Here is a 13314-nt window from a genome sequence, read left to right on the forward strand (position 1 = left end):
GGTCGATCCCCAACTTTTAGCGATAATCGGCCGACTGCACTCGACTCGACTCTGGACAAAGTCGGGTTTCGCAAATCCCGACTCGATCTTAAAAAAATGAAAGTCGCTCAACCCTAATGTCCAGCATCTTAAAGCTGCATTTATCCAGATTCCAGGAATCTGTGAATTTGACATGGCGGGGAAGTAATGTTTCAGCATACCCAATCCTGTGTTTACAGAGGAGATACAGGTGCTTCTCATAAAATTAGAATATCATCAAAAAGTTTATTTATTTCAGTTCTTCAATACAAAAAGTGAAACTCATATATTATATAGAGTCATTACAAACAGAGTGACTATTTCAAATGTTTATTTCTGTTAATGTTGATGATTATGGTTTACAGCCAATGAAAACCCAAAAGTCATTATCTCAGTAAAATAGAATAAAGAGTAAAAAAGATTCTAAAATCCAAAATGTTGGCCTACTGAAATGTATGTTCAGTAAATGCACTCAATACTTGGTTGTGGCTCATTTTGCATCAATTACTGCAGCAATGCGGCGTGGCATGGAGGTGATCAGCCTGTGGCACTACTGAGATGTTATGAAAGCCAAAGTTGCATTGATAGCAGCTTTCAGCTCATCTGCATTGTTGGGTTTTGAGTTTCTCACCATCATCTTGACAATACCCTATAGATTCTCTATGGTGTTAAGGTCAGGCGTGTTTGCTGGCAAATCAAGCATAGTGATACTGTTATTTTTAAACCAGGTATTGGTACTTCCAGCAGTGTGTACAGGTGCCAAGTCCTGCTGGAGAAGGAAATTTCCATCTCCAAAAAGCTTGTCGGCAGAGGGAAACATGAAGTGCTCTAATATTTCTTGGCAGACTGTAGGGAGGAGAGCCAAGCTAGCGGTCTCTCCTGCATGTCTGGGACGAAACCATCGGGTCTGTCACCAGTGTTTCAAGGGGAAGAGATTGCTGACCGGAGCAGTTCAGGACACCTGACTGATGGGGGTGGGTCCGACATATATAGCAGTTTGAGTGGGAAGATGGGACACTTGGCGGGGAACGAGCTTGTGAGTAGTGAGACGGTTGACTCCCTCTCCACGGACCCACGCCCGCTAGCTGTGCCTATACCCCCAGGTAGCCAGACTGCCGACACATCCTACCCTCAGCCCAGAGAGACTTCCGCACCAGGTAGTGACCAGGATAGAGTATGTAACTTGGCTCTGCTCACCATCGCGGAGGCACCGCTTAGTCCCATCCTTGCGGTGCCTGCTAAGGACCGGCCCATGCCTGTGGCTGTGTCCGCTGGACTGTGTGCTGCTACTGTGGCCTTGCCTACTGAACTTTATGCTTCTTCTTCTGTGCCGCCGACCATCACCTCTACTCCACCGTGCACATGGATCAGGAGATCGCGTGCCGGACCTTGATTTCCATATGAAATGCAAAATTTGCTTTTTTCTGAAAACAACACCTTGGACCACTGACTCACAGTCCAGCTTTTTTTTTTCCTTGGCCCAGATAAGACGCTTTTGGCATTGTCTATTGATCATGAGTAGTGTTGAGGGATACCGTCCGATACTTGAAAGTATCGGTATCGGATAGTATCGGCCGATACCCGAAAAGTATCGGATATCGCTGATACCGATACAAGTCAATGGGACACCAAGTATCGGAAGGTATCCTGATGGTTTCCAGGGTCTGAAGGAGAGGAAACTCTCCTTCAGGCCCTGGGATCCATATTAATGTGTAAAATAAAGAATTAAAATAATAAATATTGATATACTCACCTCTCCGGAGGCACCTGGATATCACCGCTGGTAACCGGCAGCCTTCTTTGCTTAAAATGAGTGCGTTTAGGGCCTTGCATGACATCACAGCTTCTGATTGGTCGTGTGCCGCTCATGTGACCGCCATGCGACCAATCACAAGCCGCGACGTCATTCTCAGGTCCTAAATTCCTAGAATGAGGAGTTTAGGGCCTGAGAATGACGTCGCGGCTTGTGATTGGTTGCGTGGCGGTCACATGAGCAGCACGCGACCAATCAGAAGCCGTGACGTCATGGAAGGCCCTAAACGCGCTCATTTTAAGCAAAGAAGGCTGCCGGTTACCAGCGGTGATGTCCAGGGGCCTCCGGAGAGGTGAGTATATCAATATTTTTTATTTTAACTCTTTATTTTACACAGTAATATGGATCCGATACCGATTCCCGATACCACAAAAGTATCGGAACTCGGTATCAGAATTCCGATACCGCAAGTATCGGCCGATACCGCAAGTATCGGCCGATACCCGATACTTGCGGTATCGGAATGCTCAACACTAATCATGAGTGGCTTGACACATGGAGATGCTTGTGCACCTTTAACCAACCACACTTTTTCCTTCCACTCAACTTTCCATTAATATGCATGGATACTTTACTCTGTAAACAGCCAGCTTCTTTAGCAATGACCTGTTTTACTTACCCTCCTTGTGGGGTGTGTCAATGACTGCATTCTGGAGATCTGTCAAGTCAGCAGTTTCCCCCATGATTGTGGAGCCTATTGAAATAGACTAAATGGATCTTTATAGCATCCTGGTGTATTTAAAACACCAGTCACGTGTAGAGTAGGCTGCCTTCTCCTTGTCACTTGGGGACAGGAGAATTTGCCAGTACCCTTTTGTTAGGTCCAGGGTGGTGATATACTTGGCCTCTCAATGAGCTCATCATCCTGGGGCATCAGATATGCATCAAACTTGGACACCTCGTTCAGCTTCCTGTAGTCATTACAGAAACACCACTCTCCATCTGGTTTTAGCACAAGGACAATGGGGCTTTCAATGATGCCCAGACTCAACATTCTCCTCCTTTGAAGATCACCAGGCGGCAGGCTTCATTAATTCGATACAGCTTTTGGTTCACCCTCACATGAGGCTCTTTCAGGACTTAATGCTCCACAACCTGCATACAACCTGGCAACTCTGGAAACAGGTCCCAGTTCCACTGAAGCAGCTCTTGGCACTGTGACTTCTGGTCCCGTGATAGTGTCTCTGCCACTGTGACATGTCCCCTAGGCATGATTCTTTCTCCTTTTACCTGTCTCGCGATGGTTTGAGTAGGCTAATGTGGTACCAACATGATTAGGGCTCTTAGCTGAAACGCGTCGATTGGTGCATCCAGGTTCCCATGTGGTGACCAGCACTTATGTCCTTGCAATTGTTCTAATAAAGTTTCTACATTTCATACTCTGTTTTTTTACTGGCTTCATGGCTGGAGGATTTCCCCTTTTTTCTTCAATGTGGTACCCCTCGTATGGCTTTCTTCTCCAATTGGTGGACCTTGTAGTTGACATTACTTAACTTTTCAACCACCTTGTATGGCCCTTGTCACTTGTCCACAAACTAACTTTCCACCATTGGGATCAACACCAACACCCGCTCTCCAGGGCTAAACTGAGTCCTGCTGGCCAATTATAGACCGTTTTGTGTGCTGGAAGGAGGCTCTCCCTCACAATCGGCATCACCCTCGCGATCCTGTCCTGCATCCAGGCCACATGTTTGTAGATGCTTCGGTGGGGTGTTACTTCCACTTCCAATGTCTCTTTTCCAATGTCCATGCAGAAATAGGCATTCAGGACCTGAAATTACGTCACGGCTTGCTGTGATTGGTCGCGTTGCGGCCACATGGGCGGCACGCAACCAATCACAAGCCGTGACGTAATTTTAAAATGCGCGTGTGTCCTGCCTCCCGTGACGTCACGGCTTGTGATTGGTCGCGTCGCCCATGTGACCGCGACGCGACCAATCACAAGCCGGAATGTAATTTTAAAATCCTGAATGCCTAGAATTAGGCATCCAGGACCTGAAAATTGCGTCACGGCTTCCTGTGATTGGTCGCGTCGCGGCCACATGGGCGGCACGCGACCAATCAGAAGCCGTGACGTCGCGGGAGGCAGGAAACGCGCGCATTTTAAGCAAACAACGCTGCCGGTTCCCTCGATGAGGTCCAGGCTGCGTCGGAGAGGTGAGTATAGCAATATTTTTTATTTTAATTCTTTATTTTACACATTAATGTTGTATTTTACACATTAATGTTGTTTCGATACCGATACCCGATACCACAAAAGTATCGGATCTCGGTATCGGAATTCCGATACCCGCAAGTATCGGCCGATACCCGATACTTGCGGTATCGGAATGCTCAACACTACTCTTAAGACAACTTTACCACCCCTTGGCATTCTATCACAATTCTTCATCAAGTAGATGAAGATCTCATTAAAAGTTTATTTGTGGAAGATCCAGCCTTCAGAAAGTATCTGGGGCAATCAGGTGTGTTTTGCAGAGGCAATGTTGGTACACAGTGTTAGGACTGGCGGAACGCACCAAATAATAATTAGAGGTGATATAAGGTGCGTTCGCAGTCCGGGGTCCACCATGCAGAATAGACTCCTGCTGTTTGGTAATGATGGAGTATATGGCGGAATAATGTGAATAAACATACGGGTTAGCTTCACCCGGTAATGAAGGAAGCGAACCCCAGGGCTGCAATGCCACACAGAGATGGCAAGCAAGGAGTCACAGAATTCTGCCCCGAGACTCAGGGTAAGAATCCCTCTAGACTTCTTGCACTCAACACTGCTACTGTGGTGCCAGAGATTAAACTGAACTAAACATTTACCGCACAAGAGTGCGTGTAGTGCTGCTCTGACGGATGCGACTAACCACCCTAACTTGGGCCAGGAAAGCACACTATTTGCGCACGGCAACGCACTGGTAGTCGCTGCTAACAGATGCAGAATCTTGTGCTAATGTGCGGGATAGCACTGTCAGGTGCTAGGTAGCTCCACCATTCACAAGCAGTCATCAACACTAGGAAGGGGAATGATTAGGAGCATACATCCACACACACATGTTAACAGGTTTACACTAGCACATGGCCAAGCGGCCATGCAAAACTTTTATAGTAGTAGCACTCCAGGACCTGCGGGGCATGCTCAGTATGGTAAAAGCAGGACTTAGTCCCTGAAACGCCTGCTCGCTACTGATCATTGCTGGCTACAAAGGCAGAGCCTGGAAAGGCAGCAGTAGCCAAGCACCCAGTATCAGCTTGAGCCAGAAGCTGGGATTGATGTCTCTGCTGAGCAGGCTCCACTGTGGCTGATGGAGAATCGGAGGCCGCAGTGGACATGGTTCGAGATTCCCACTGTGCAGCGGCGGGAACTCGACACCTAACACACAGTCCCTATTACATGACTTTTCTAAGCCAGAATTAAATAAGAACCACTCAATTAAATAAAATTTGTCAGTTCATCATTACTAGAGTTGTACGAATTTTTCAAAATTAGGTTCCGCTTACGAATGTTTTTGCAATGTTCGCCGAACACAGCCAAGCATCATTGGAGTTAAAGGAAATAGAAATGAATTAACATGTTCGCAACCGAGCATCAAACATAAAGTCGGGAACGAATAGGGTAAGAATATAGCCCAAATATCACAAATTTAGATTAGGCAACCGATTCGAACATATTCGCTCAACTATATCAAGGTCAGACAATCTAGAAAATTGCTAGAAACTTGAAGGTATCTCCAAGTGCAGTCATGAAAACCATAAATTTCTATCCTGGGGACAGTCCTAGGAAAGGAAGACAAAGGGTTTCAAATGAGGCCTGGATGCCTTCCTGGAGCATAACAATATTGTATCTTACAGTTATTAGGCTCTTTAGAAGGATGTAGATCTGGGGATTTATTCTGACGGAATACAGGCTGAACTGGATGAACAAATTTATTTTTTCGGCATTTCTAACTATGTTACTATTTTACTATGAATTAGCCTTACTGCAGATGATAAGTTCATCAGAGTTGCCAGTCTCTGAAACTGAAAATTGATTGCTCCTCAGATAACGCTAACATCAACTGTCCAGATTGGACTTTGAGACATGGCCTTTATGGTTGAATTATGGCAAAGAAGCCACTACGTGCATTGCAAACAAGAAGAGCAGACTTGTTGTGAAGAATAACACAAGCACTGGACATTGGTTCAGTGGAATTCTGTTCTGTAATCTGAGGAGTCACCATTTCAGATTGTTAGTACTGACAGCCATGTCTTTGTTGTTTGGATCGTTTCTAGATGTGTGGTGCTCCTCAAGCAGCATAGAACGTGAAGATATGGGAGAAATTTGCAGGTACACTGATGATGATTTATTCCAAATTCAAGCGTACTTAGCCAGCATGGTTACCAGGGCTGCCACTAGGAATTTCGGGGCCCCATACTGGCAACTTTTTCGGGGCCCCCTTGAGACTCTGCCCAGGCTACACCTCCACCCCTCGAACCATCCACAGTCCCACTGCCCACTCTTGGGGAGACTCCACTTCAGCACCAATGTGATGTCCCATCCTGCCCCATATGATCTACCCATGCTGCCCCATTTGTCTCCATGCTGCCCCTTCTGTCCCATCTATCTGCATGCTGTCCCATCTGTCTCTATTGTGCCACATGGTCCTGCACCATGTGTCTCCATCCTGCCCCATCTGTCTCCATCGTGCCCATGATCCTGCACCATCTGTCTCTATCCTGTCCCATCTGTCTCCATCCTACCCTGTGTTCCTGCCCCATCTGTCTTCATGCTGCCCCATCTGTCTCCATGCTGCCCCATCTATCTCCATCCTGCCCCTTCTGTCCCATCTATCTGCATCCTGTCCCATCTGTCTCTATTGTGCCCCATGATCCTGCCCCATCTGTCTCTATCCTGCACCATGATCCTGCACCATGTGTCTCCATCCTGCCGGATCTGTCTCCATTGTGCCCATGATCCTGCCCCATCTGTCTCTATCCTGTCCCATCTGTCTCCATCCTGCCCCGTGTTCCTGCCCCATCTGTCTCCATGCTGCCCCATCTGTCTCCATGCTGCCCCTTCTGTCCCATCTATCTGCATCCTGTCCCATCTGTCTCTATTGTGCCCCATGATCCTGCAACATGTGTCTCCATCCTGCCCCATCTGTCTCCATTGTGCCCATGATCCTGCCCCATCTGTCTCTATCCTGTCCCATCTGTCTCCATCCTGCCCCGTGTTCCTGCCCCATCTGTCTCCATGCTGCCCCATCTGTCTCCATGCTGCCCCTTCTGTCCCATCTATCTGCATCCTGTCCCATCTGTCTCTATTGTGCCCCATGATCCTGCAACATGTGTCTCCATCCTGCCCCATCTGTCTCCATTGTGCCCATGATCCTGCCCCATCTGTCTCTATCCTGTCCCATCTGTCTCCAACCTGCCCCGTGTTCCTGCCTCATCTGTCTCCATCCTGCCCCATATGTCTCCATCCTGTCTCCATTGTTCCCCATGTGTTCCCAAAACATATTGGGGTTTGCCGCTTTCAATAAAAAAAAACAAAAAAAAAACAAACACTTTCTCCTAATCTGGCCGTGGTCTAGTGGTGACGTCCCCTCCAGTCATTTCAAGCGCGGACTCGCCGGCAATTGACAATTATGTCATACGTTGGCGACGTGCGTGCTGACGTCAGCTTCTAGCCTATGATTGGCTGGCGGCTTTTAACTATTGCCGTGTCGGCCCGCATGGCAGTAGAGTTTAACTGAATCTGCGTCTTGGACGCTGGTTCAGTTACTGCAGTGGCAGAATCCTGCCGCTGGGGTCCGATGAGCAGAAGAGCGAGTGCCCCATACACCAGTATTGCACTGATGGCGGCCCTGCACATATATGCTCACACAACCTGCACACACACTATACACATATATACTGACATTACAGCACACAGCCTGCACACACCATACACACTGTATATACACATATAAACTAACAGTACAACACACAACCTGCACACACTATACACACTGTATATACACATATAAACTAACAGTACAACACACAACCTGCACACACTATACACACTGTATATACACACACTGTATATACACATACAAACTAACAGCACAACACACAACCTGCACACACACTATACACATATATACTGACGTTACAGCACACAGCCTGCACACACCATACACACTGTATATACACATATATACTGACAGTACAGCACACAGCCTGCACACACCATACACACTGTATATACTGTACACATATATGCTGACAGTACAGCACACAACCTGCACACACACTATACACATATATACTGACGTTACAGCACACAGCCTGCACACACCATACACACTGTATATACACATATATACTGACAGTACAGCACACAGCCTGCACACACCATACACACTGTATATACTGTACACATATATACTGACAGTACAGCACACAGCCTGCACACAACCTGCACACACACTATACACATATATACTGACATTACAGCACACAGCCTGCACACCGCATATACAGATATATACTGACAGTACAGCACACAGCCTGCACACACACTATACACATATATACTGACATTACAGCACACAGCCTGCACACACACAATACACACTGTATACAAACATATAGAGGACAGGAAATGGGGGGTCATGTAGTCAGAAATCAATCTTGTCAGTCTTGCATGCCTTACCACCTCCCCCTACCCCGTCCCGACTGCTGAGCTGCTGGGAGCATTACAGGAGGGAGGGGGCTCCTGTCTATGAATAGCAGCCTTGCAGGGGAAAGTGCTGTAAGGTTTCCACCCTCTCCGCAGGAATATAACTGCCCAGTAGTGTGTATCAATCTCCACTTAGTCAGTAGCTTCTCCAATAACCAACTCTCCTCACCTCAGCACTGTCTGTGTCTAATTCCCCCCCACATACCTGGCTCCGCCCACCTCTTCCCTTTCTTGCTTGTTGCCATGGAGTCTGTGCACCGCTCTCCACACACAGGGAAACTTCTCTTGTCCCTGGAGCTGAAGAGGAGGTCCTGGAAGCGGTGAGGAGGAGCTCGCAGCCAATCACAGACACGCACCGTCAGGGCAGTGTTTGTACATCCTGCACTGTGGGTGGCTGTAAGCAAAGAAAGATGACTGATTCTGCCCCGGGAGCCTGGTGAGGAGAAGCAAAAGAGGATGGGCCCCGACCGGGTCACAAACTCTGCCAGCGTGTCTCAGACAGTCCGGGCCCCTCCTCCTTAGCTTCTGCACTGGGCCCCTTATACCAGCAGTGGCGTAGGAAGGGGGGTGCGGGGGGGGGCGGGCCGCCCCGGGCGGCACAATGCCGGGGGCGGCTCCGACCCAGGGAGGAGGAGGAAGAAAGAAAAAAAATTGAGACGCGGGCCCTTTAAATCTTCGGGCGGCGCCGACGCCACCGCCACAACCAGGGCCGCCATACCAGCTGGCATTGGGCCTCCCGTTCTAATCCTCACTTCTCCTGGTTCCTGCGGCAGCTGCAGCTTCTTCACCGCTCTCTGACTCTGCGACGTCTCAGGGCAGAGGGTGCGATGACGTCATCACTGCGCGCTCAGCCTCTCTGTCCTGAGCGTTGCAGAGCCGGAGAGACGCTGAGTGCACGGGACCTGCGCTGGGAACGGGAGAGGTGAGGATTTTACTTTTTTTTTTTTTCTTTATGTCTGACTCAGACAGACAGATTGCTGGAGACAGACTGGGGGCAGATTGCTGGAGACAGACTGGGGGCAGATTGCTGGAGACACACTGGGGGCAGATTGCTGGAGACACACTGGGGGCAGATTGCTGGAGACAGACTGGGGGCAGATTGCTGGAGACACACTGGGGGCAGATTGCTTGAGACACACTGGGGGCAGATTGCTGGAGACACACTGGGGGCAGATTGCTGGAGACACACTGGGGGCAGATTGCTTGAGACACACTGGGGGCAGATTGCTGGAGACACACTGGGGGCAGATTGCTTGAGACACACTGGGGGCAGATTGCCGGAGACACACTGGGGGCAGATTGCTTGAGACACACTGGGGGCAGATTGCCGGAGACACACTGGGGGCAGATTGCCGGAGACACACTGGGGGCAGATTGCCGGAGACACACTGGGGGCAGATTGCCGGAGACACACTGGGGGCAGATTGCCGGAGACACACTGGGGGCAGATTGCCGGAGACACACTGGGGGCAGATTGCTGGGCACACTGGGGCAGATTGCTGGACACACTGGGGGCAATGCTGGACACACTGGGGGCAATGCTGGACACACTGGGGGCAGATTGCTGGGCACACTGGGGCAGATTGCTGGACACACTGGGGGCAATGCTGGACACACTGGGGGCAATGCTGGACACACTGGGGGCAATGCTGGACACACTGGGGGCAATGCTGGACACACTGGGGGCAATGCTGGACACTGGGGCAGATTGCTGGACACACTGGGGGCAATGCTGGACACTGGGGCAGATTGCTGGACACACTGGGGGCAATGCTGGACACTGGGGGAGATTGCTGGACACTGGGGGAGATTGCTGGACACACTGGGGGCAATGCTGGACACTGGGGCAGATTGCTGGACACACTGGGGGCAATGCTGGACACTGGGGCAGATTGCTGGACACACTGGGGGCAATGCTGGACACTGGGGCAGATTGCTGGACACACTGGGGGCAATGCTGGACACTGGGGCAGATTGCTGGACACACTGGGGGCAATGCTGGACACTGGGGCAGATTGCTGGACACACTGGGGGCAATGCTGGACACTGGGGCAGATTGCTGGACACACTGGGGGCAATGCTGGACACTGGGGCAGATTGCTGGACACTGGGGGCAATGCTGGACACACTGGGGCAATGCTGGACACTGCGCCTGTGCGGCCGCCCTGCTTGTGAATCCCAGCCCCGAACTCTGCATAATGCATAACACACTGCAGGGCTGGGATTACCAAGGTGGGTGGCCGCACAGGCGCAGTCTGCAAGCCTGGCTGTGACGTCAGACGGCCAGAGCTCTCTGCGCCTGCACCAAACAGCGATACACAGCGCAGGCACCGGATTTCATGGGTAAACAGTGCTGAGGGGACGGTGCCCGGCGTTGAGTGACGGCAATGGGGGGGGGGGCGCCAAACTCGGAAACAGCCCCGGGCGGCAAAAGCTCTAGCTACGCCAGTGTATACCAGTAAGGGTTGTAATGCCTTGATTGCGGCCCTGATGGTTACCACAGAAGTCTGCAAAGACATGACATTCTATCTGGTTTACACTTACTGGGACCATAATTTGTATTACAACAGGACAAGGACCAAAAAGCCTATGCAGAGGTTATGTGAGGGCTATGTGACCAAGAAAAAGAGGGATGGAGTGCTTTGACAGATGACATAAACTCCACAAATCATCTGATCTCAATCCAAATGATTTGGATTGGGAAGAGTTGGATGAAGAGTGAAGGCAAAGCAGCCAACAAGTGCTCAGCACCTCTGGGGACCTTCTTCAAGACTGTTGTAAAGCCATTCCAGGTGACACTTGATGAAGCTGCTGGTATGTTAAGGGTGTAAAGCTGTCATCAGAATAAAAGGTGGTGCTTTAAGGAATTTTAGGTTCAATATAAATTCTGTTGTGGCGTGTTTCTTTACTTATTTTTTCCAAATGTATTTCTTTGTTGTTTTGCTGCCATCAGTCTGAATTTATAATTTGCACATTCCAATGCAAATAAGAGAAATCATTGCTTGATGTGCATTCCACATTTTTGACTGGCAATGGACAACACACTTGAGAAATATGTTTGTAAAATTATAAGTTTAAGAGTAGGGGTGAATTATGGGTTGCAGCCTCACCAATCACACATTACAAATCTTGTGAGTGACATAAAATACTGTTTCTCAAATACAAATGAGTTGATCTGCTCACCGCAGCCATTGGGGAACCAGCTAAATGGTTATTTTCATTAATGATCTTTAACAGCTTCAAAAGTGTGGGATCTTCATAATCAAATCGCTTACTCAGTAAGATGGAGATGATTATATTGGATACAGCAGCATTTATATTCAGGAAATTATCGAATGGTTCACCTGGAAAAACAGTAAGTAAACAAAAGTCATAATTGCAAAAAAATCACAAGCACCTCTGAACAGAGCAAAGCAAGTGTGCACAGCTGCAATCTGCCGTGACTGCACAACATACAAACAAAAGAATACAGACGCCTCTGTAAGCACTAAGATGTATGCAAATGTTACTGTAAAAGTCAGAAGGACGGTAAAACCTAGGATTTACCGGTCAATCTGGACATTCACCAAGGCCATCGGTAAAAGCTCAAAACGAAAAGTAAAATTGGACTTTTACCGGTAAAGTCTTGGTAAATGTTAACATTTCTCAACAGCGTTGGTAAAAGTCAGAAATATCTGGTTTGAAGATGGATCATCTGACTTTAACAAAGCGCAGTTGGTAAATGTGCACATTTACCACGGCTTCTTGGTAAATGTAGCTGAGAAGGGTGTAATAAAAAGTGGTACTTTTACCAACACATGCTGGTAAATGTAAAGATTTACCAAATCGCCCAGGTAAAAGTCCAAAATCATTAGTTTATATGGAATACATTTGACTTTTACCAACGCTATTGAGAAATGTTAACATTTACCAAGACTTCACCGGTAAAAGTCCAATTTTACTTTTCATTTTGAGTTTTTACCGACAGCCTCGGTGAATGTCCAGATTGACCGGTAAATCCTAGGTTTTACCATCCTTCTGACTTTTACAGTAACACAAACACCAAATATATGACATATTTCAGTCACAATATGATGTGTCTTTTTTATGGATCCCTAAACCTAATATTCATCAATCATGCCTCTCCTGGGCTAAAAGCTACAAATATAAAGGGCAGGTAGGAAGCACTGACTAATTAATCCCTTCACCCCGAAGGTGGTTTGCACATTAATGACCAGGCCAATTTTTACCATTCTGACCACTGTCACTTTACGTGGTTATAACTCTAGAACTCTTCAACGGATCCTGGTGATTCTGAGAAGGTTTTTTTTGTGACATATTGTACTTCATGATAGTGGTAACATGACTTTGATAGAACTGGCTTTTTTTTTTTAATATTCAGAAATTTGGGGAAAATTTTGAAAATTTTGCAATTTTCCAAATCTGAATTTGTATGTCCTAAAATCACAAAGATATATCTCACAAAATAGTTAATAAATAACATTTCGCACATGTCAACTTTACATCAGCACAATTTTGGAAACATTTTTTTTGTTAGGAAGTTATAAGGATTAAAATTGGACCGGTAATTTTTCATTTTTTCCAACAAAATTTACAAAGCCATTTTTTTCAGGACTACATCACATTTGAAGTCACTTTGAGGGGTCTATAGATAGAAAATATCCGAAAGTGATGCCATTCTAAAAACTGCACCCCTCAAGGTGCTCAAAAACCACATTCAAGAAGTCTATTTATCCTTCAGGTGCTTCACAGGAATTTTTAAAATGTGGAAAAAAAATGAACTTTT

The 13314-nt window shown here is 47.6% G+C and overlaps 1 protein-coding gene across 2 annotated transcripts in view; it reads right to left on the reverse strand.

The window, feature by feature from the left end:
• Positions 1 to 13314, reverse strand: part of LOC143808686 (cytochrome P450 2K1-like) — a 154046-nt gene that overhangs the window by 98223 nt on the left and 42509 nt on the right. For both annotated transcript variants that reach the window (XR_013221996.1, XM_077291596.1), the window contains exon 5: positions 11712 to 11872. Coding sequence is in view for 1 of the 2 variants with exons in the window: in XM_077291596.1 (XP_077147711.1) it covers positions 11712 to 11872 (161 nt within the window). In the remaining variant the exon portion in view is untranslated. The remainder of the gene's footprint in view (positions 1 to 11711; positions 11873 to 13314) is intronic.

This window comes from Ranitomeya variabilis, chromosome 2 (genome assembly GCF_051348905.1).
Source record: "Ranitomeya variabilis isolate aRanVar5 chromosome 2, aRanVar5.hap1, whole genome shotgun sequence".
NCBI classification, from domain to species: domain Eukaryota; kingdom Metazoa; phylum Chordata; class Amphibia; order Anura; family Dendrobatidae; genus Ranitomeya; species Ranitomeya variabilis.